The sequence below is a fragment of the Ranitomeya variabilis genome, chromosome 6 (genome assembly GCF_051348905.1).
Source record: "Ranitomeya variabilis isolate aRanVar5 chromosome 6, aRanVar5.hap1, whole genome shotgun sequence".
Classification (NCBI taxonomy): domain Eukaryota; kingdom Metazoa; phylum Chordata; class Amphibia; order Anura; family Dendrobatidae; genus Ranitomeya; species Ranitomeya variabilis.
In genome coordinates this window covers 139,483,503-139,505,650 of record NC_135237.1, presented here as the reverse complement: position 1 = coordinate 139,505,650, position 22,148 = coordinate 139,483,503, and the positions used below count along the sequence as shown (strand labels likewise).

The 22,148-nt window shown below is 41.8% G+C and overlaps 1 protein-coding gene and 1 long non-coding RNA gene across 2 annotated transcripts in view; one reads left to right on the top strand and one right to left on the bottom strand.

Moving 5' to 3' along the window:
- LOC143782017 (uncharacterized) overlaps positions 1 to 22,148 on the bottom strand; it is a 150,343-nt gene that overhangs the window by 31,615 nt on the left and 96,580 nt on the right. The gene's annotated exons all lie outside the window — the stretch shown is intronic.
- LOC143782014 (transmembrane channel-like protein 2) overlaps positions 1 to 22,148 on the top strand; it is a 279,149-nt gene that overhangs the window by 188,375 nt on the left and 68,626 nt on the right. The window contains exon 12 of the mRNA XM_077269057.1: positions 7,551 to 7,618. Coding sequence (XP_077125172.1) covers positions 7,551 to 7,618 — 68 coding nt within the window. The remainder of the gene's footprint in view (positions 1 to 7,550; positions 7,619 to 22,148) is intronic.

Sequence of the window (22,148 nt, the reverse complement as noted above, 5' to 3'; positions counted from 1 at the left end):
GAAGCCTTTCTGTGCATGTTCCTGCTACTAGACAACTCCCAGCTAAGTTGGACTTTTGTCCTCGTTTGTTTTTGCATTTTGTTCCAGTTCACAGCTGTAGTTTCGTTTCTGTGTCTGGAAAGCTCTTGTGATCTGAAATTGCCACTCTGATGTTATGAGTTAATACTAGAGTCTTAAAGTAATTTCTGGATGGTATTTTGATAGGGTTTTCAGCTGACCATGAAAGTGCCCTTTCTGTCTTCCTGCTATCTAGTAAGCGGACCTCAATTTTGCTAAACCTATTTTCATACTACGTTTGTCATTTCATCTTAAATCACCGCCAATATATGTGGGGGCCTCTGTCAGCCTATCGGGGAAATTTCTCTAGAGGTGAGCCAGGACTATATTTTCCTCTGCCAGGATTAGTTAGTCCTCCGGCCGGCGCTGGGCGTCTAGGGATAAAAACGTAGGCAACGCTACCCGGCTACTGTTAGTTGTGTGGCAGGTTTAGTTCATGGTCAGTTTAGTTTCCATCCTTCCAAGAGCTAGTACTCATGTTTGCTGGGCTATGTTCTCTTGCCATTGAGAACCATAACAGAGGGGGCTCCCTGCGGGCTTCCCTGAGACCCCCGCAGCAACGCGATGTGATCGCGTTGCTCCGAGGGTCTCCTACCTCCCTCTTTGCCGCAGGTCCCGGATCCAAGATGGCCGCGGCATCCGGGTCCTGCAGGGAGGGAGGTGGCTTACCGAGTGCCTGCTCAGAGCAGGCGCTGGTAAGCCTGCAGCCTTGCACAGCAGATCGCCGATCTGACAGAGTGCTGTGCACACTGTCAGATCACTGATCTGTAATGTCCCCCCCTGGGACAAAGTAAAAAAGTAAAAAAAAAAAAAATTCCACATGTGTAAAAAAATAAATAAAAAATAAATTCCTAAATAAAGAAAAAAAAAATTATTCCCATAAATACATTTCTTTATCTAAATAAAAAAAAAAACAATAAAAGTACACATATTTAGTATTGCCGCGTCCGTAACGACCCAACCTATAAAACTGCCCCACTAGTTAACCCCTTCAGTAAACACCGTGAGAAAAAAAAAAAAAAAACGAGGCAAAAAAAACGCTTTATTACCATACCGCCGAACAAAAAGTGGAATAACACGCGATCAAAAAGACAGATATAATAAACCATGGTACCGCTGAAAGCGTCATCTTGTCCCGCAAAAAACAAGCCACCATACAGCATCATCAGCAAAAAAATAAAAAAGTTATAGTCCTGAGAATAAAGCGATACCAAAATAATTATTTTTTCTATAAAATAGCTTTTATCGTATAAAAGCGCCAAAACATAAAAAAATGATATAAATAAGGTATCGCTGTAATCGTACTGACCCGAAGAATAAAACTGCTTTATCAATTTTACCAAACGCGGAACGGTATAAACGCCTCCCCCAAAAGAAATTCATGAATAGCTGGTTTTTGATCATTCTGCCTCACAAAAATCGGAATAAAAAGCGATCAAAAAAGTCATGTGCCCGAAAATCATACCAATAAAAATGTCAACTCGTCCCGCAAAAAACAAGACCTCACATGACTCTGTGGATTTAAATATGGAAAAATTATAGCTTTCAAAATGTGGTAACGCAAAAAATATTTTTTTCAATAAAAAGCGTCTTTCAGTGTGTGACGGCTGCCAATCATAAAAATCCGCTAAATAACCTGCTATAAAAGTAAATCAAACCCCCCTTCATCACCCCCTTAGTTAGGGAAAAATAAAAAAATAAAAAAAATGTATTTATTTCCATTTTCCCATTAGGGTTAGGGTTAGGGCTAGGGCTAGGGTTAGGGTTATTGCTAGGGTTAGGGCTAGGGTTATTGCTAGGGTTAGGGTTAGGGTTAGGGCTAGGGTTATTGCTAGGGTTAGGGCTAGGGTTAGGGTTAGGGCTAGGGTTATTGCTAGGGTTATTGCTAGGGTTAGGGTTAGGGTTAGGGCTAGGGTTAGGGTTATTGCTAGGGTTAGGGCTAGGGTTAGGGCTAGGGTTAAGGCTAGTTAGGGTTGGGGCTAAAGTTAGGGTTAGGGTTTGGATTACATTTACGGTTGGGAATAGGGTTGGGATTAGTGTTAGGGGTGTGTCAGGGTTAGGGGTGTGGTTAGGGTTACCATTGGGATTAGGGTAAGGGGTGTGTTTGGATTAGGGTTTCAGTTATAATTGGGGGGTTTCCACTGTTTAGGCACATCAGGGGCTCTCCAAACGGGACATGGCATCCGATCTCAATTCCAGACAATTCTGCGTTGAAAAAGTAAAACAGTGCTCCTTCCTTTCAGAGCTCTCCCGTGTACCCAAACAGGGGTTTACCCCAACATATGGGGTATCAGCGTACTCAGGACAAATTGGACAACATCTTTTGGGGTCCAATTTCTCCTGTTACTCTTGGGAAAATACAAAACTGGGGGCTAAAAAATAAGTTTTGTGGGAAAAAAAGATTTTTTATTTTCACGGCTCTGCGTTGTAAACTGTAGTGAAACACTTGGGGGTTCAAAGTTTTCACAACACATCTAGATAAGTTCCTTGGGGGGTCTAATTTCCAATATGGGGTCACTTGTGGGGGGGTTTCTACTGTTTAGGTACATCAGGGGCTCTGCAAATGCAACGTGACACCTGCAGACCAATCCATCTAAGTCTGCATTCCAAACGGCACTCCTTCCCTTCGAGCTCTGCCATGCGCCCAAACAGTGGTTTACCCCACATATGGGGTATCAGCGTACACAGGACAAATTGGACAACAACTTTTGTGGTCCAATTTATCCTGTTACCCTTGTGAAAATACAAAACTGGGGGCTAAAAAATCATTTTTGTGAAAAAAAAAATAATTTTTATTTTCACGGCTCTGCGTTATAAACTGTAGTTAATCACTTGGGGGTTCAAAGTTCTCACAACACATCTAGATAAGTTCCTTGGGAGGTCTAGTTTCCAATTTGGGGTCACTTGTGGGGGGTTTCTACTGTTTGGGTACATCAGGGGCTCTGCAAATGCAACGTGACGCCTGCAGACCAATCCATTTAAGTCTGCATTCCAAATGGCGTTCCTTCCCTTCCGAGCTCTGTCATGCGCCCAAACAGTGGTTCCCCCCCACATATGGGGTATCAGCGTACTCAGGTCAAATTGGCCAACAACTTTTGCAGTCCAATTTATCATGTTACCCTTGTAAAAATACAAAGCTGGGGGCTAAAAAATCATTTCTGTGAAAAAAAAGAGGAATTTTTATTTTCACGGCTCTGCATTATAAACTGTAGTGAAACACTTGGGGGTTCAAAGTTCTCACAACACATCTAGATAAGTTCCTTGGGAGGTCTAGTTTCCAATTTGAGGTCACTTGTGGGGGGTTTCTACTGTTTGGGTACATCAGGGGCTCTGCAAATGCAACGTGACGCCTGCAGACCAATCCATTTAAGTCTGCATTCCAAATGGCGCTCCTTCCCTTCCGAGCTCTGTCATGTGCCCAAACAGTGGTTCCCCCCCCACATATGGGGTATCAGCGTACTCAGGACAAATTGGACAACAATTTTTGGGGTCCAATTTATTGTGTTACCCTTGTAAAAATACAAAGCTGGGGACTAAAATATCATTTCTGTGAAAAAAAAGAGAATTTTTATTTTCACGGCTCTGCGTTATAAACTGTAGTGAAACACTTGGGGGTTTAAAGCTCTCAAAACACATCTAGATAAGTTCCTTAGGCGGTCTACTTTCCAAAATGGTGTCACTTGTGGGGTGTTTTAATGTTTAGGCACATCAGGGGCTCTCCAAACGCAACATGGCGTCCCATCTTAATTCCAGTCAATTTTGCATTGAAAAGTAAAATAGCGCTCCTTCCCTTCCGAGCTCTGCTATGCGCCCAAACAGTGGTTTACCCCCACATATGGGGTATCGTCGTACTCAGGACAAATTGCACAACAACTTTTGTGGTCTAATTTCTTTTCTTACCCTTGGGAAAATAAAAAAATGGTGGCGAAAATGTCATTTTTGTGAAAAAATATGATTTTTTATTTTTACGGCTCTGCATTATAAACTTCTGTGAAGCACTTGTTGGGTCAAAGTGCTCACCACACATCTAGATAAGTTCCTTAGGGGTCTACTTTCCAAAATGGTGTCACTTGTGGGGGGTTTCAATGTTTAGGCACATCTGGGACTCTCCAAACGCAACATGGCGTCCCATCTCAATTCCAGTCAATTTTGCATTGAAAAGTCAAATGGCGCTCCTTCCCTTCCGAGCTCTGCCATGCGCCCAAGCAATGGTTTACACCCACATATCGGGTATCGTCGTACTCAGGACAAATTGCACAACAACGTTCGTGGTCTAATTTCTTCTCTTACCCTTGGGAAAATAAAAAATGGGGGCGAAAAGGTCATTTTTGTGAAAAAATATGATTTTTTATTTTTACGGCTCTGCATTATAAACTTCTGTGAAGCACTTGTTGGGTCAAAGTGCTCACCACACATCTAGATAAGTTCCTTAGGGGGTCTACTTTCCAAAATGGTGTCACTTGTGGGGGGTTTTAATGTTTAGGCACATCAGGGGCTCTCCAAACGCAACATGGCGTCCCATGTCAATTCCAGTCAATTTTGCATTGAAAAGTCAAATGGCGCTCCTTCCCTTCCGAGCTCTGTCATGCGCCCAAACAGTGGTTTACCCCCACAAATGGGGTATCAGCGTACTCAGGACAAATTGTGCAACAACTTTTGGGGTCCATTTTCTCCTGTTACCCTTGGTAAAATAAAACAAATTGGAGCTGAAATAAATTTTGTGTGAAAAAAAGTTAAATGTTCATTTTTATTTAAACATTCCAAAAATTCCTGTGAAACACCTGAAGGGTTAATAAAAATTTTTAATGTGGTTTTGAGCACCTTGAGGGGTGCAGTTTTTAGAATGGTGTCACACTTGGGTATTTTCTGTCATATAGACCCCTCAAAATGACTTCAAATGAGATGTGGTCCCTGAAAAAAAAATGGTGTTGTAAAAATGAGAAATTGCTGGTCAATTTTTAACCCTTATAACTCAATAACAAAAAAAAAATTTGGTTCCAAAATTGTGCTGATGTAAAGTAGACATGTGGGAAATGTTACTTATTAAGTATTTTGCATGACATATGTCTGTGATTTAAGGGCATAAAAATTCAAAGTTGGAAAATTGTGAAATTTTCAAAATTTTCGCCAAATATCCATTTTTTTCACAAATAAACGCAAGTTATATCAAAGAAATTTTACCACTATCATGAAGTACAATATGTCCCGAGAAAACAGTGTCAGAATCGCCAGGATCCGTTGAAGCTTTCCAGAGTTATAACCTCATAAAGGGACAGTGGTGAGAATTGTAAAAATTGGCCTGGTCATTAACGTGCAAACCACCCTTGGGGGTGAAGGGGTTAAAAATGGCACATGCCAAATTTAAAATGGTGTGACAAAATCTGTGACTGAACAGCATGCAATGTCTTTTCTAGAAGTGAACATGGTTATTCTGAATACATCTGTACATCTTTTTATAGCATATCTTCAGCAATGTTAATGCAGATATAAACATGTAGAAGAATTTTAGCTGGAGTGCATGTTCGATGAGGCCACACTGTACATACAGTTATATGAAAAAGTTTGGGCACCCCTATTAATCTTAATGTTTTATAAAAATTGTTTTTTTTGCAACAGCTATTTCAGTTTCATATATCTAATAACTGTTGGACACAGTAATGTTTCTGCCTTGAAATGAGGTTTATTGTGCTAACAGAAAATGTGCAATCTGCATTCAAACAAAATTTGACAGGTGCATAAGTATGGGCACCCTTATCATTTTCTTGTTTAAAATACTCCTACCTACTTTTTACTGACTTACTAAAGCACTTTTTTTGGTTTTGCATCCTCATTGAGCTTTGAACTTCATAGCCAGGTGTATGCAATCATGAGAAAAGCTACTTAAGGTGGCCACTTGCAAGTTGTTCTCCTGTTTGAATCTCCTCTGAAGAGTAGCATCATGGGCTCCTCAAAACAACTGTCAAATGATCTGAAAACAAAGATTATTCAACATAGCTGTTCAGGGGAAGGATACAAAAAGCTATCTCGGAGATTTAACCTGTCAATTTCCACTGTGAGGAACATAGTAAGGAAATGGAAGAACACAGGTACAGTTCTTGTTAAGGCCAGAAGTGGCAGACCAAGAAAAACATCAGAAAGGCAGAGAAGAAGAATGGTGAGATCAGTCAAGGACAATCCTCAGACCACCTCCAGAGAGCTGCAGCATAAACTTGCTGCAGATGGTGTCACTGTGCATCGGTCAACTATACAACGCACTTTGCACAAGGAGAAGCTGTATGGGAGAGTGATGCGAAAGAAGCTGTTTCTGCAAGCACGCCACAAACAGAGTCGGCTGAGGTATGCAAAAGCACATTTGGAGAAGCCAATTTCTTTTTGGAAGAAGGTCCTGTGGACTGATGAAACCAAGATTGAGTTGTTTGGTCATACAAAAAGGCGTTATGCATGGCGGCAAAAAAACACAGTGCGTTGTATAGTTGACAGATGCATAGTGACACCATCTGCAGCAAGTTGATGCTGCAGCTCTCTGGAGGTGGTCTGAGGATTGTCCTTGACTGATCTCACCATTCTTCTTCTCTGCCTTTCTGATGTTTTTCTTGGTCTGCCACTTCTGGCCTTAACAAGAACTGTACCTGTGTTCTTCCATTTCCTTACTATGTTCCTCACAGTGGAAATTGACAGGTTAAATCTCCGAGATAGCTTTTTGTATCCTTCCCCTGAACAGCTATGTTGAATAATCTTTGTTTTCAGATCATTTGACAGTTGTTTTGAGGAGCCCATGATGCTACTCTTCAGAGGAGATTCAAACAGGAGAACAACTTGCAAGTGGCCACTTTAAGTAGCTTTTCTCATGATTGCATACACCTGGCTATGAAGTTCAAAGCTCAATGAGGTTACAAAACAAAAAAAAGTGCTTTAGTAAGTCAGTAAAACGTAGGTAGGAGTATTTAAAACAAGAAAATGATAAGGGTGCCCATACTTATGCACCTGTCAAATTTTGTTTGAATGCAGATTGCACATTTTCTGTTAGTACAATAAACCTCATTTCAAGGCAGAAACATTACTGTGTCCAACAGTTATTAGATATATGAAACTGAAATAGCTGTTGCAAAAAAAACAATTTTTATAAAACATTAAGCTTAAGATTAATAGGGGTGCCCAAACTTTTTCATATAACTGTATAACACTTGTTTTCACAAGTAGGCATTGTAGCTAATGATAGTGCCCTGAAAACAGATACAGACAATAACCATATTATAAGCACTTTTTGCATACAGTACTGTTGTGCCAAGACTCACCACCTTGGCTTTCAGCAGTATGTGATAGAAATACCCTGTTTAATTCCAGCCTAGGATCTTTCATCTCAGCTTCCAACTACATACATATGTTTGCCATCAGAACTGGATAAACATAGCCAGCTGGCTCTAGAAAGCATAGACTGTGAAATGACTGTTTTTTCTTGGTGTTAATCTCTAATATATGCATTTCTCATACAGCCTTCCTATGCAGAATTTGATATCAGCGGTAATGTGTTGGGGCTGGTCTTCAATCAAGGAATGATTTGGTAATTTGATTAGAATATACTAATTTTTTTTTTCTGTGTGCCACAGTTCTTACATCATGCAAAGAGACTTGAGTGCCAACTTTACTGCCATCCTTCATTTATTTTCCATTTGAAGAATCAATGAGTGTAACTTATTGTTACAAGGCAGAACATAAATAGTTTAGAATAGAAACTCCGCTAACCTTGGTTCACAGTCAGGTTGCATGAACAAGTGAGACCAATCTGGCAACTTGTAGAAAAAAAAGGAAATCTGACCAGTAAACCATAAAGATTTCAAGCTTTGATATACAGTGGATCCACTTTTAAAATTCAGACAAAAGACCAGTGTCTTACGCATTTTAGGCCATATTAGTGGCCTTAGTCATAATACACAGGAGAATTTTACCTATGTGGTGGAAAATGCTGTAGCTAGACAATAAGCGTCCTTTAAAAAAAAGACCATTAAAGCACATGATGCAAATCTGGAATAATTTTGTAAAAACAGCATTAACAGAGGATCTAATCTACAAGAAAAAGTTACACACATAATTATAAGGGGATGCTTACCGTTGCAAAAGGGCACATTAATAATGAAGCATGAAATCTTGACATGGGTTTATCCACTTGGGGTACATGTATCCAGGGTAAAGAGCCAACTGGCTTCCATATTTGTTCATGGCAACAATCAAAACCACTTAAAGGGTGATTGACTCTTTTGATGCCTTGTAGACTAAAGGTCTCACAGGTTTTTAAATAGACTAGATAAGAAGTGCCTACTTTTGTAAGTCCATTTGTGTTCAAGCTGTAAAAGAATAGGCATATGTTGTCCAAATGCTTGAACGTTACCTGAAAAACACTTAATACATTTTTACAATGCTACATGACAATTAGTGTTGAGCATTCCGATACCGCAAGAATCGGGTATCGGCCGATACTTGCAGGTATCGGAATTCCGATACCGAGATCCGATACTTTTGTGATATCGGGAATCGGTATCGGGATTAATATCAATGTGTAAAAGAAAGAATTAAAATAAAAAATAGGGATATACTCACCTCTCTGATGCAGCCTGCATCTTACCGAGGGAACCGGCAGCCTTCTTTGCTTAAAATGCGCGCGTTTACTGCCTTCCGTGACGTCACGGCTTCTGATTGGTCGCGTGCCGCCCATGTGACCACGACGCGACCAATCACAACAAGCCGTGACATAATTTCAGGTCCTGAATGCTTAATTCTAGGCATTCAGGATTTGAAAATTACGTCACGGCTTGTGATTGGTCGCGTGCCGCCCATGTGACCGCGACGCGACCAATCACAAGCCGTGACGTAATTTTCAAATCCTGAATGCCTAGAATTAGGCATTCAGGACCTGAAAATTACGTCACGGCTTGTTGTGATTGGTCGCGTGCCGCCCATGTGACCACGACGCGACCAATCACAACAAGCCGTGACATAATTTCAGGTCCTGAATGCTTAATTCTAGGCATTCAGGATTTGAAAATTACGTCACGGCTTGTGATTGGTCGCGTGCCGCCCATGTGACCGCGACGCGACCAATCACAAGCCGTGACGTAATTTTCAAATCCTGAATGCCTAGAATTAGGCATTCAGGACCTGAAAATTACGTCACGGCTTGTTGTGATTGGTCGCGTCGCGGTCACATGGGCGGCACGCGACCAATCACAAGCCGTGATGTAATTTTCAAATCCTGAATGCCTAGAATTAGGCATTCAGGACCTGAAATTACATCACGGCTAGTTGTGATTGGTCGCGTCGCGGTCACATGGGCGGCACGCGACCAATCAGAAGCCGTGACGTCACGGAAGGCAGTAAACGCGCGCATTTTAAGCAAAGAAGGCAGCCGGTTCCCTCGGTAAGGTGCAGGCTGCTTCGGAGAGGTGAGTATATCAATATTTTTTATTTTAATTCTTTACTTTACACAGTAATATGGATCCCAGGGCCTGAAGGAGAGTTTCCTCTCCTTCAGACACTGGGAACCATCAGGGATACCGTCCGATACTTGAGTCCCATTGACTTGTATTGGTATCGGGTATCGGTATCGGATTAGATCCGATACTTTCCCGGTATCGGCCGATACTTTCCGATACCGATACTTTCAAGTATCGGACGGTATCGCTCAACACTAATGACAATGTAATTTGCAGAAAATGGTGTGGAAAACAAAGGGATTTGGTTATATTTCTGCTTGCTTTTCATATTATGTTGGCCATCTTGTTTTTCTTTTCTACAATTTTCAATGCTTGCTACAGGGAACAGAGTTTAAACCCTATGTATTTTAATTTCATGTTCATATTGTTCCTGTGATGAAAAGCTGTGTTTTGCTCACAATAGGTTCTCCACTGGGATACTTCAAAATGGAGTGACAAGCAGGGGCTCAACTATAATAGATATGGGGTTTGCTGTTACACCTACGGGACCCAAAAGGTTCCTTTGGTCCATAAAACCAACCTTACTTTAGACCTGTTGACATTCAAGGGTCCTGTTGGAGATTTTTCTTTGAGGCCCATGAGCTTCAAGTTACGCCACAATAAGTGGTATAAAATGTTGTATTTTGTACAGTCACCTTGTTGTGATGCACATTTGTTTCCACTTTTCCCTTATTGTTATCTCCCTTAAGTTGTAAATATAAATGAGCAAATCTTTTGAAATTGGAATTCACCTACTTTGCCGAGTTTTCCCAAAAAGTTCCCTTCGTAGTGAATAAGGTGGAGCAAATTTCAACATTGGAAAGCATGTAATTGCTTGTGAAATATTCATGGAGAAGAGGAGAGAGAGGACCTCGCTGACCATAAGAGCTTACACTACAGTACATAAGAGAAAGAGAGAGGATCCTGCTGATTATTAAAATTATCATTATTTATTTATATAGCACCATTAATTCCATGGTGCTGTACATGTGAAAAGGGGTTACATACAGGGTTATAGAAATCGTTAACAGTAAATTAATTTACAATGACAGACTGGTACAGAGGGGAGAGGACCCTGTCCTTGCAGACTTACATTCTTTGGGAACAATAGATTACATTATATAAGAATATAAAACAGAGAGGACCTGTCATGAATTGTCAGGTGTGAGAGACAGTCATTCTGGATCCAGCTGTAGAAGGTCTTTGCGATTAATGCTACAAGCACCTGCTTGATTTTTGCATTTCTGTTATGGAGTGATATCCTTCTCCCTCTAGGACCCAACAGTTATCTATACCTTCTGCTGCTAATTAACTCACCTTTGCTGAAGATTTAAATAATTTTGGTTTCTTCAGCAGGGTGCTGGCCTTAGCTCAATTTCCCTCTGTCTGGTTGGAAGTACGAGTCGGCTAGTGTCTTCTTGGAGTTCCCATGGAGGATTACTGGCATGACATAGTGGTGGTCTTCTAAACCTAAGTGTATCCCCTCGTTTGTCAACCCACTCTTTCTTTAGTTGTAGTGGGGGCTGACCAGTGCACATGCCGTCCCCTCCCTATCTTTTGTGCCTATCGATATGGTCAGGCAGGGATTAGGGTCCTGCTGAGCGATAGGTGCGGAACCTATTCAGGGATGTTTAGGGCAGTCAGAGCATTGTTAGATCTGCTTAGGGGTCTCCACTCCCCCCTTCCCTAGTGTTTGGTCTTCCCCCTCCCTTTTCCATTTTTGTGCACCTTACTTCTCTCTCACCCAGCGTGACAGGACCTCACTGACCATAAGAGCTATCTCTAAAGTAGAGAGAGAAAAAACACTGCTGATCATAAGAGCTTAGACGATATACAGTAGGAGATGAACCATCTGACCATAAGAGCTTACACACTACAGGAGAGAGAGGACTTTTTTGATCATAACAGCTTAAAGGGAACCTGTCACTCCCCTCAGGCGTTTGTAACTAAAAGAGCCACCTTGTGCAGCACAAATGCTGCATTCTGACAAGGTGGCTCTTTTAGTTAAGATGCCTGCACACGCTGAAATAATCACTTATAAAATGTGCCCCCTCTTACCCTGAAATCGCCAGGGAGGCGGGTCTTTCCTTCCTAATCAGACGCAGCACAGCCATCACTCCGGGCCTGTGCGCGCCGGGCGCCGCCTCCTCAGCGTTGTTTGAATCCTTCCCGGAGCCTGCGCTGTGTTGTTAACCCTTAGGCATGCTCAGTGAGCGCTGCCCGTCCTCTGTCCTCATTTGCAGTCTAGCTGACTGCGCCTGTGCGGCCGCCCTGCCAGACATCCCGCCCTGCAGTGTCTTATGTCTGGCAGGGCAGCCGCACAGGCGCAGTCAGCTAGACTGCAAATGAGTACAGAGGATGGGCAGTGCTCACTGCACATGCCCAAGGGTTAACAACACAGCACAGGCTTCGGGAAGGATTCAAACAATGCTGAGGAGGCGGCGCCCGGCGCGCACAGGCCCGGAGTGATGGCTGTGCTGCGTCTGATTAGGAAGGAAAGACCCGCCTCCCTGGCGATTTCAGGGTAAGAGGGGGCACATTTTATAAGTGATTATTTCAGCGTGTGCAGGCATCATAACTAAAAGAGCCACCTTGTCAGAATGCAGCATTTGTGCTGCACAAGATGGCTCTTTTAGTTACAAACGCCTTAGGGGGGTGACAGGTTCCCTTTAAACACTACAGGGAAAATAGAGAGAGAAAAATGGCCCCACCAACTATAGGAGCTTACACACTGCAGAATAGAGAAAGAACCCTGCCATTCATAAGAGCTTACACTCTATAAGAGAGAGGACCATGCTCATCATAAGAGTTTACACTCTATAAGATAGAAAGAGAACATTGTTGATCATAAGAGTATACACCCTACAAAAGAGAGAATGGACCCCACTTTTATAAGAGCTTAGACCCTGCAAAAGAGAGAGAGAACCCTACTGTCCATAAGAGCTTTCATACTATGGGAGAGAGAAAGATAGGGACCATCTAGATAATAAGAACTTACACACTACAGTAGAAAGAGAGAGCGAGAGAGGAGAGAAAGGTCCCCACTGACCATAGGAGCTTTCATACTACAGAAGAGTAAAAGAACCCTGCTGACCATAAGAGCTTACACCCTGCAAAAGAGAGAGAGGACCCCACTGACCATAAGAGCTTATTCACTACAGAATAAAGAGAGAGAAATGACCCCCACTAACCTTAAGAATTTACACATTACAAAAGAGAGAGAGAACCCTGCTGATCATAAGATCTTGCACACTACAGGAGAGAGAGAGGACATCATTAATCATGAGACCTTCCACACAACAGGAGAAAGAGAGAGAGAGACCCTGCTGACCATAACAGCTTACACTCTACAAGTGAGGGTCTGAGAGGACACCACTGAATATAAGAGCTTACACGCTATTGGAGCAAGAGGAACCAACTGACCATAAGAGCTTACAGCCTACAAAAGAACGAGAGAGAGGACCCCACTAACCATAAGAACTTACACACTGCAGGAGAGAGAAAATGATAATGCGTTGTTGATCATAAGAGCTTACACACTATAGGAGAGAGTGGACTCCACTGACCATAATAGCTTGCATGTTATAGAAGAGTGACCCAGTGACTTTGGAAATGGAAAAAGACTCTACTCTACAAACTATGCTCCACTGGGAACTGCTGATCTGTGATGGCCCAGGTACTGACCACCACTGTGCAATGTATGCTAATCTGTTTGATGTCATTGCTGCTTGGCTTTATGGGGAGACCCACGTGGCAATGCAAAATTACATTAACCCGCTCTCTAATTCTTCAGCAGCGAGGGAAATGGTACCAGGCAAGTTTCCCATTTTGTGAACTGCAAATAAAATATTAAAATGTTCAAATTAACTAGGAGCCATCAATGTAATGACAATATCAGACCAACAGACATACAAATGCATTTGAGGGACTATATAAATGAGAATACAACATCAAAAGAGTCAATACTTTCTTATGCGGCATAAATTATGATTGTAAATTGCTAAATAGGGAAGTCCATTCGCTTTATACTTTAGAGATTCACAAACTTCCAAAAGGTAACACCAATGTTAAGATTTAAAACCTAATTTTTATTTAAACTTTTTGTCTCCTTGCGTAACAGTTTATTACAATGCTTTATGTAACTTTTTTTTGAGTGTGTACATGGTTCTGCTTTAACTTTATTGTTGCAATTTTAGAAAATTGATATAGAGTTGTACCATGTTTTCATGGTCGTTTTTTCTAAAGGTAGCATATTGGCTAGCTGCTATACTGTTACCATGCTTGCTATATTTTCATTTGTTTTGGTTTTAGTTGCTGCACTTGTTTCTAAACAGATCAGCGTCTACTTGTATATTTGTAGAGGGTCTAACTACCAGGAAATCCATGTAGGATCATGTTCCAGTTTGTGAGACCCCAGTAAAGAGATTAAAAAGATACTAGCTATTTTGAATGCTGTACTTCTAAAGGTACCTTCCCACTAAACGATATCGCTAGCGATCCGTGACGTTGCAGCGTCCTGGCAAGCGATATCGTTTAGTTTGACACGCAGCAGCGATCAGGATCCTGCTGTGATGTCGCTGGTCGTTGAACAAAGTTCAGAACTTTATTTGGTCGTCAGACCGGCGTGTATCGTCGTGTTTGACACCAAAAGCAACGATACCAGCGATGTTTTACACTGGTAACCAGGGTAAACATCGGGTTACTAAGCGCAGGGCCGCGCTTAGTACCCGATGTTTACCCTGGTTACCAGTGTAAAATGTAAAAAAAACAAACACTACATACTCACCTTCGCATCCCCCGCCGTCTGCTTCCCACACTGACTGAGTGCCGTAAAGTGAAAGTGAAAGTACAGCACAGCGGTGACGTCACCGCTGTGCTGTTAGGGCCGGCGCTCAGTCATTGCAGGAAGCGGACGGCGAGGGACGTGAATGTGAGTATGTAGTGTTTGTTTTTTTTACATTTTACGCTGGTAACCAGGGTAAACATCGGGTTACTAAGCGCGGCCCTGCGCTTAGCAACCCGATGTTTACCCTGATTACCCGGGGACCTCGGCATCGTTGGTCGCTGGAGAGCGGTCTGTGTGACAGCTCTCCAGCGATCAAACAGCGACGCTGCAGCGATCGGCATCGTTGTCGCTATCGCTGCAGCGTCGCTTAATGTGAAGGTACCTTAATGGGAAAAAAAGAAATGAGCAAATTGGTATTTCTTTCTCTTTCATTTATGAAACATTTTTTCAATAAAAATATAAAAGACTTTAAAAAAAGCAACCAAAAATAACCCTGAGGATACAATAACAAGGGTACAGCACACATGTATATACTGTTATAAAGTACGCTGAAGTCTACTCTATTTATTAATACTTATTATAAAGCATTCCTTGTTATAACCTTATTATCTGCAGTATAAAAAACAGCAATTTATCACCTTCAGCTGAACTCACAAACGCCCTTCTCTCAAACAGAAACACATAGTATTCTCATTAAAATAATTGCTATGCTTTCTAACTCTCATACTCCATATCAAGTGGTAACCTTAGATGACAAAAGCCAAAAGATTTTAAAGGGCAAAACTACTGTCTCTTAAAAATTTCCTGCTTGTCATATTTTTATTCTAGGGTATTTCAAAGGGCAGAATTAATATTCATAACTTGAATTTAATCTATCTATATCATTTCCATCATATAATTTCTAAAAATGTTTTAGGTCTTTTTCTTATTTTTAATTATAATTGAAATTATTTTTTTTCCACTTACACTGCCACATTTTTAACTCCAAAAATTACCATAAAGAATTAATGCCTCAAAGAAAAATAATATTTTTTAAATCGAAATCTGCATTTCAAAACAGTATTTCTGTGTTCAGCATTAAGGTTTTTTTTCACAATCTCAATCATCAAATTAATTGCACCAAATTCTATGGGGTGCTAAATTTTGCCCTCATTCCCTACCCCTAAAGAATCAGAACTCCACAGGTTAGAAAAAGCAAAATGCGTGCCGTGCTCCAGACACTATCTACCTACACTTGACCACTGGGTCAGAGGATTCCAGTATTTTGGTGTATTGCACTTTGATATTAAAAAGTGCCAAGTGGCATTAATCTTAATTATTTTTTTTTTACTATGATAAGAGTTTCCATGTTTTTCTTTTAAGAGTAATGCATCAGTTATTATATATATATATATATATATATATATATATATATATATATATATATATATATATATATATACGGTATATATATCTGAAACCAAAAGTTTACATACACTATATAAAAAGACACATACGCATGTTTTTCTCAATATCTAACATGAAACCAGAATAAATCATAAGTATTTGGAACCGTTCCCTTTAAACTGAATGACTTGGGTCAAACTTTTGGGATATCCTTCCACAAGCTTCTCACAATAGATGGTGGGAATTTGGGCCCATTACTCCTGAAAAAAATTGATGTAACTGATCCAGGATTGTAGGTCGCCTTGCTTGCACCTGCCTTTTCAGCTTTGCCCATACATTTTCAATAGGATTGAAATCAGGGCTGTGTGATGGCCACTCTAAAACATTGACTTTATTGTCCTTAAGCCACTTTGTTACCATTTTGGCAGTATTATTATTAGTATTATTATTTATTTATATAGCACCATTAATTCCATGGTGCTGTACATGAGAAAGGGGTTACATACAGGGCTATAGATATCGTTTACAGTAAACAGGTTTACAGTGACAGACTGGTACAGAGGGGAGAGGACCCTGTCCTTGCGGACTTACATTCTATGGGATAGTGGGGAAGAGACAGAAGGTAGGGGTGAGGCGGTGGCTCTGGCGGTGGTGAGGCGGCGGCTCTGGCAGTGGTGAGGCGGTGGCTCTGGCGGTGGTGAGGCGGCGGCTCTGGCGATGGTGAGGCGGTGGCTCGGTTATTGTTGGCTGTAGGCTTTCCTGAAGAGATGGGTTTTCAGGTTTCGTCTGAAGGATCCGAGGGTGGTGGATAATCGGACGTGTTGAGGCATGGAATTCCAGAGGATGGGGGATATTCGGGAGAAATCTTGGAGGCGGTTGTGTGAGGAACGAATAAGTGTGGAGGAGAGTAGGAGGTCTTGGGAGGATCGAAGATTACATGAGGGAAGATATTGGGAGATTAGTTCAGAGATATAGGGAGGGGACAGGTTGTGGATGGCTTTGTAGATCAGTGTTAGTAGTTTGAACTGGATTCGTTGGGGAATTGGGAGCCAGTGGAAGGATTTGAAGAGGGGAGAAACAGGGGAGTAGCGAGGAGAGAGGTGGATTAGCCGGGCAGCAGAGTTGAGAACAGACTGGAGTGGTGCAAGAGAGTTAGCTGGGAGGCCACAGAGGAGGGTGTTGCAGTAATCGAGGCAGGAGATGATGAGAGCATGCACAAGAGTTTTGGTAGATTGTGGGCTGAGGAAGGAATGGATTCTGGCAATATTTTTGAGTTGGAGGCAACAGGAGGTGGCAAGAGCTTGGACATGAGGTTTGAAGGACAGGGCAGAGTCGAGAGTTACCCCAAGGCAGCGGATTTCAGGTGCGTGAGAGAGCGCGATGCATTTTACCATAATAGATAGATCGGGTAGGGGATGCATGAGGTGGGGGAAAGATGATGAGTTCAGTTTTGTCTACATTGAGTTTTAGGAAGCGAGAGTTGAAGGAGGATATGACTGACAGACACTTCTGGATTCTGGATAGCAGAGAGGTGACATCTGGGCCAGAGAGGTAGAACTGAGTCTCATCCGCATACAGGTGGTACTGGAAGCCAAGAGACTTTATGAGTTGTCCTAGGCCAAGGGTATAGATGGAAAAAAGTAGGGGCCCTAGGACAGAGCCTTGAGGGACTCCAACAGAGAGAGGGCGGGATAAGGAGGTAGTGTGGGAGTGGGAAACGCTAAATGTGCAGTTGGACAGGTATGAGGCAATCCAGGACAGGGCAAGGTCTTTGATGCCAAGGGAAGAAAGAATCTGTAACAGTAGGCAGTGATCGACTGTGTCGAAGGCAGAGGACAGGTCAAGAAGGAGGAGGATGGAGAACTGTCTGTTAGCTTTGGCTGTGACTAAGTCATTAGTAATTTTTGTCAGGGCGGTTTTGGTGGAGTGGTGGGGGCGGAAGCCAGATTGGAGGTTGTCAAGGAGAGAGTTAGATGAGAGGTGGGAGGAAAGTTAAGCATGGACATGCTGCTCAAGAAGTTTTGAAGCAAACGGGAGCAGTGATATGGGGCGATAGCTGGGCATAGCAGTTGGGTCAAGGTTAGTTTTTTTGAGGATGGGTGTGATGGTGGCATGTTTGAAGGCAGAGGGGAAGGTACCAGAAGAGAGCGATAGGTTGAAGAGATGGGTTAGGGCTGGAATGAGCGTGTTAGTGAGGTTGGGGAGCAGGTGGGAAGGGATGGGGTCAAGTGCACAGGTGGTGAGGTGTGATTTGGAAAAGAGGTGAGTAAGCTCTCCTTCAGTGATGTTGGAGAGGGAGGTTATTAAAGAAGGGCAGAGGTCTTGTATATGGAGTGGTATATGGAGTATGCTTTGAGTCATTGTCCATTTGGAAGACCCATTTCCGTCCAAGCTTTAACTTCCTGGCTCATGTCTTGAGACATTGCTTAAATATTGCCACATAATCTTCTTTTCTCATGATACTATCTATTTTGTGAAGTGCACCAGTCCCTCCTGCAACAAAACAGCCCCACAACATAATGCTGCCCCCCCCGTGTTCCACAGTTAGGATGGTGTTCTTAGGCTTCCAAGCTTTTTCCTTTTTCCTCCAAATGTAATGATGGTTATTATGCCCGAAAAGTTCAATTTTAGGGTCATCAGACCACAGGGCATGTCTCCAAAAATCAAGGTCTTTGTTACTTTGTGCATTTGCAAACAGTAATCTGGCTTTTCTTTATGCTTCTTTTGGAGTAATGCCTTCTCCCTGGTAGAGTGACCTTTCAGCCCATGTTGATACAGTACTCGTTTCACTGTGGATATTGATACAATCTTACCAGCTTCTGCCATCATCTTTACAAGGTCTTTTGCTTTTGTCCTTGGGTTGATATGCACATGTCGGATCAAAGCACGTTCATCTCTGGGACACAGAACCTGTCTCCTTCCTGAACGGTATGATGGCTGGACATTCCCATCTTGTTTGAACTTGTGTATAATAGTTTGTACAGATGAGCGAGGCAGCTTCAGGTATCTTGAAATAGTACCTAAGGATGAGCCAGACTTGTGCAAGTCCACAATTCTCTTCCTGATATATTGGCCTCTTTCTTGAGACCTTCCCATGATGCTATACAAAGAAGCAGTGTGTTTTAAGTGTGCATTATTATACATTCACAGGTATGTCTCCAATTAACTAAGATGTTGCTTCCAAACACATGACATCATCATATGGGCTGTCCAGAATTGTTTAAAGGCATAGTAATCTTAATGTATGTAAACTTTTGACTTTGTAGTATGAAATAAAAATGCCTTAAAACATTCTCTCTCTCATTATTCTGGCATTTTATATATAAATATATTAAATATTAATCATTATGGTAATTCTAATTGACCTAAAACGGGAAAGGTTTATTCTGATTTCATGTCAGATATTGAGAAAAACATGCATATGTGTATTTTTATATAGTGTATGTAAACTTCTGGTTTCAACTGTATATTAGTCATGGCCAAAATTGAAATTGTTCCAGAAAATTACATATTTCTCTGAGAAAATTATTGTAATTACACATGTTTGATTATACATGTTTATTTTCTTTGCATGTAATGAAACAGCACAAAAAAACTGAAAAAAAAAAAAGAAATTTGGATATAATTTCCCCAAAACCCACAAATATAAAAATATTTCCACGTTTCCAGAAATGTAGGTAAACAATCTTGTTTCAACCATTTGATGCTCATTCAAACTCAGCTGTGGCAAGTAACAGGTGTGCGCAATATGAAAATCACACCTGAAACCAGATAAAAAGGGCAGAAGTTGACTCAATCTTTGCATTGTGTGTCTGTGAGTGCCACACTAAGCATGGAGAACAGAAAAAGAAGAGAACTGTTGGAGGACTTGAGAAGCAAAATTGTTGAAAAATATCAACCATATCAAGGTTACAAGTCCATCTCCAGAGATCTTGATGTTCCTTTGTACCCAGTGCACAACATAAACAAGAAGTTCACAACCCATGGCACTGTAGCTAATCTCCATGGGTTGTAAACTTCCCTGTATGGCAGGGAAAAAATAATGACAGGTTGCAACACAGGATAGTCCTGATGGTGAATAAGCAGTCCCAATCAAGTTACAAAGAAGTGTAAGCTGTCCTGCAGCCTCAGGGTGCATAAGTGTCAGTGCAAACTATCTGTCGACATTTGAATGAAAGGAAACTCTATGGCTGGAGACCCATGAGGACCCCACTGCTGACACAGGACATAAAAAAGCTAGACTGAAGTTTCCCAAAATGTACGTCAGTAAGCAAAAATCTCCTTCTGGGAAAGCATCTTGTGGACAGATGAGACCAAGATAGAGATTTTTGGTAAAGCACATCATTCTACTGATTAACAAAAAGGAATGAGGCCTACAAAGAAAAAGTCACAGTACCTACTGTTAAATATGGTTGATATTCAAAGATGTTCTAGGGTTGTTTTGCTGCCTCTTATACTGGGTTCCTTGACTGTGTACAGATAATGCAATTTGATTGCATTTATTTGTTTGAAAGGGTCTTCAATCAAATTTTAAGTTGACAGTGCCAACAACTTTGTCCTGCCCATTTTTTGGGGTTTTGTTTGAAATTTTAGCCAATTTGCCTCTTTTTAATCATTTTTGGTGTTGTTCCAATAAACACAAAGTAAATAAAAATGTGTGTAAAAAAATGTTTAATGGCAATAATTTTCTATACCTCATTTTCTGGAACAATTTCAAGGGTGCCAACACTTTTGGTCATGACTGTGTATGTGTGTGTGTGTGTGTGTGTGTTTGTGTGTATATATAATATATATATTAGGATAAATGATCAGCAAAACTCCCAAATATGCTTCAAATTGTCCTTAGTTTTATTGCAAAATTCACCGCGGTGTTGACATATTGTTAAGAGTCAAGTTCCCGCTGCTGCACAGGGGGAATCTCGAACCATGTCTGCTGTGGTCTCTCATTCTGCATCAGCCGCAGTGGAGCCTGCTCAGCGGAGACATCGATCCCAGCGTCTTGCTCAGTCTCACTCTGTGCAAAGGGTTACTGCTGCTTTTCCAGCTTCTGCCATTGAAGCCAGACGCTTTTGGGACTAAGTCCTGCTTTTCCCCATCTGAGCATGCCCAGGGCAAGATCTCCTGTTGGAGATCGAGGGTCACATGCTCAGATACTGCAGCAGATCCCATTGGTCCTCCAGGAAGATCCTGAAGGTGCTCAACTTCTGTGGCAGCCTCCCATTGGTCCTTCTGGGAAGGTCCTGTACATGCTGCAGCTATAAAAGCTTTGCATGGCCGCACGGCCATGCGCTAGTATACTCTTGTTTATGTGTGTGTGTTGTGAGTGAAAGTAGCTCATTAATGATCCCCTCCCTTGTGTTTGAATGCTCACGTAAGGAGGTTGATTGTAATCTAGCGCCTGACTTGTAACCAACATTGGTACACAAACAGCATCTATTGCTGTGACCGCCAGTGCGGCGCCGTGCGCTATCACCGCGCTTTCCAAACCCAAGTCTGGGTGGTTAGTGGCGTCCACCAGTGCGGCATCGCATGCACTCTCGTGCTATTAAATTTTTAGTTTTGTTACATGCAGTACTGTGGCCCTGTGACACAACAAGGTTCGCCTATTTCACACAGGGTGAAGCTAACTCGTGTGTATCCTCATTGTACCGCCATATAGTCCGTCATTGTTTAGCAGCAGGTTCCAACTCTGCATGGTGGACCCCGGGCTGCGAACGCACCTTATTCGTTTTCTCTAATTATTAGGTGCGTTCCGCTAGCCCTAACACATATAGGCATAGGTATAGTGGTAGGTTTCATTTTGAACCAGCTGATTTCTTTTTCAAACATCGCTAAATAAAGATGTACATAAATTAATGCCCAGTACAAATGTACAAGTGGCTAAACAAATAATTTTGCAATGAAAATAAGCATAATTTGAAACATATTTATGAGTGCATCTTATCATCTATACTGACTCTTTGGATTCTCCCGTTCAGCCGTCACACGTGCAACTGTCGCAGAGTGCGCATCTTTTCTACTACATGTATGTACACTGCTCAAAAAAAATAAAGGGAACACTTAAACAACAGAATATAACTCCAAGTAAATCATACTTCTGTGAAATCAAACTGTCCACTTAGGAAGCAACACTGTTTGACAATCAATTTCACATGCTGTTGTGCAAATGGAATAGACAACAAATGGAAATTATTGGCAGTTATCAAGACACACTCAATAAGGGCCACAGACCACATCTCCGTACCAATACTTTCTGGCTGATGTTTTGGTCACTTTTGAATGTTGTTTGTGCTTTCACACTTGTGGTAGCATGAGACGGACTCTACAACCCACACAAGTGGCTCAGGTAGTGCAGCTCATCCAGGATTGCACATCAATGTGAGCTGTGGCAAGGTTTGCTGTGTCTGTCAGCCTAGCGTCCAGAGGCTGGAGGCGCTACCAGGAGACAGGCC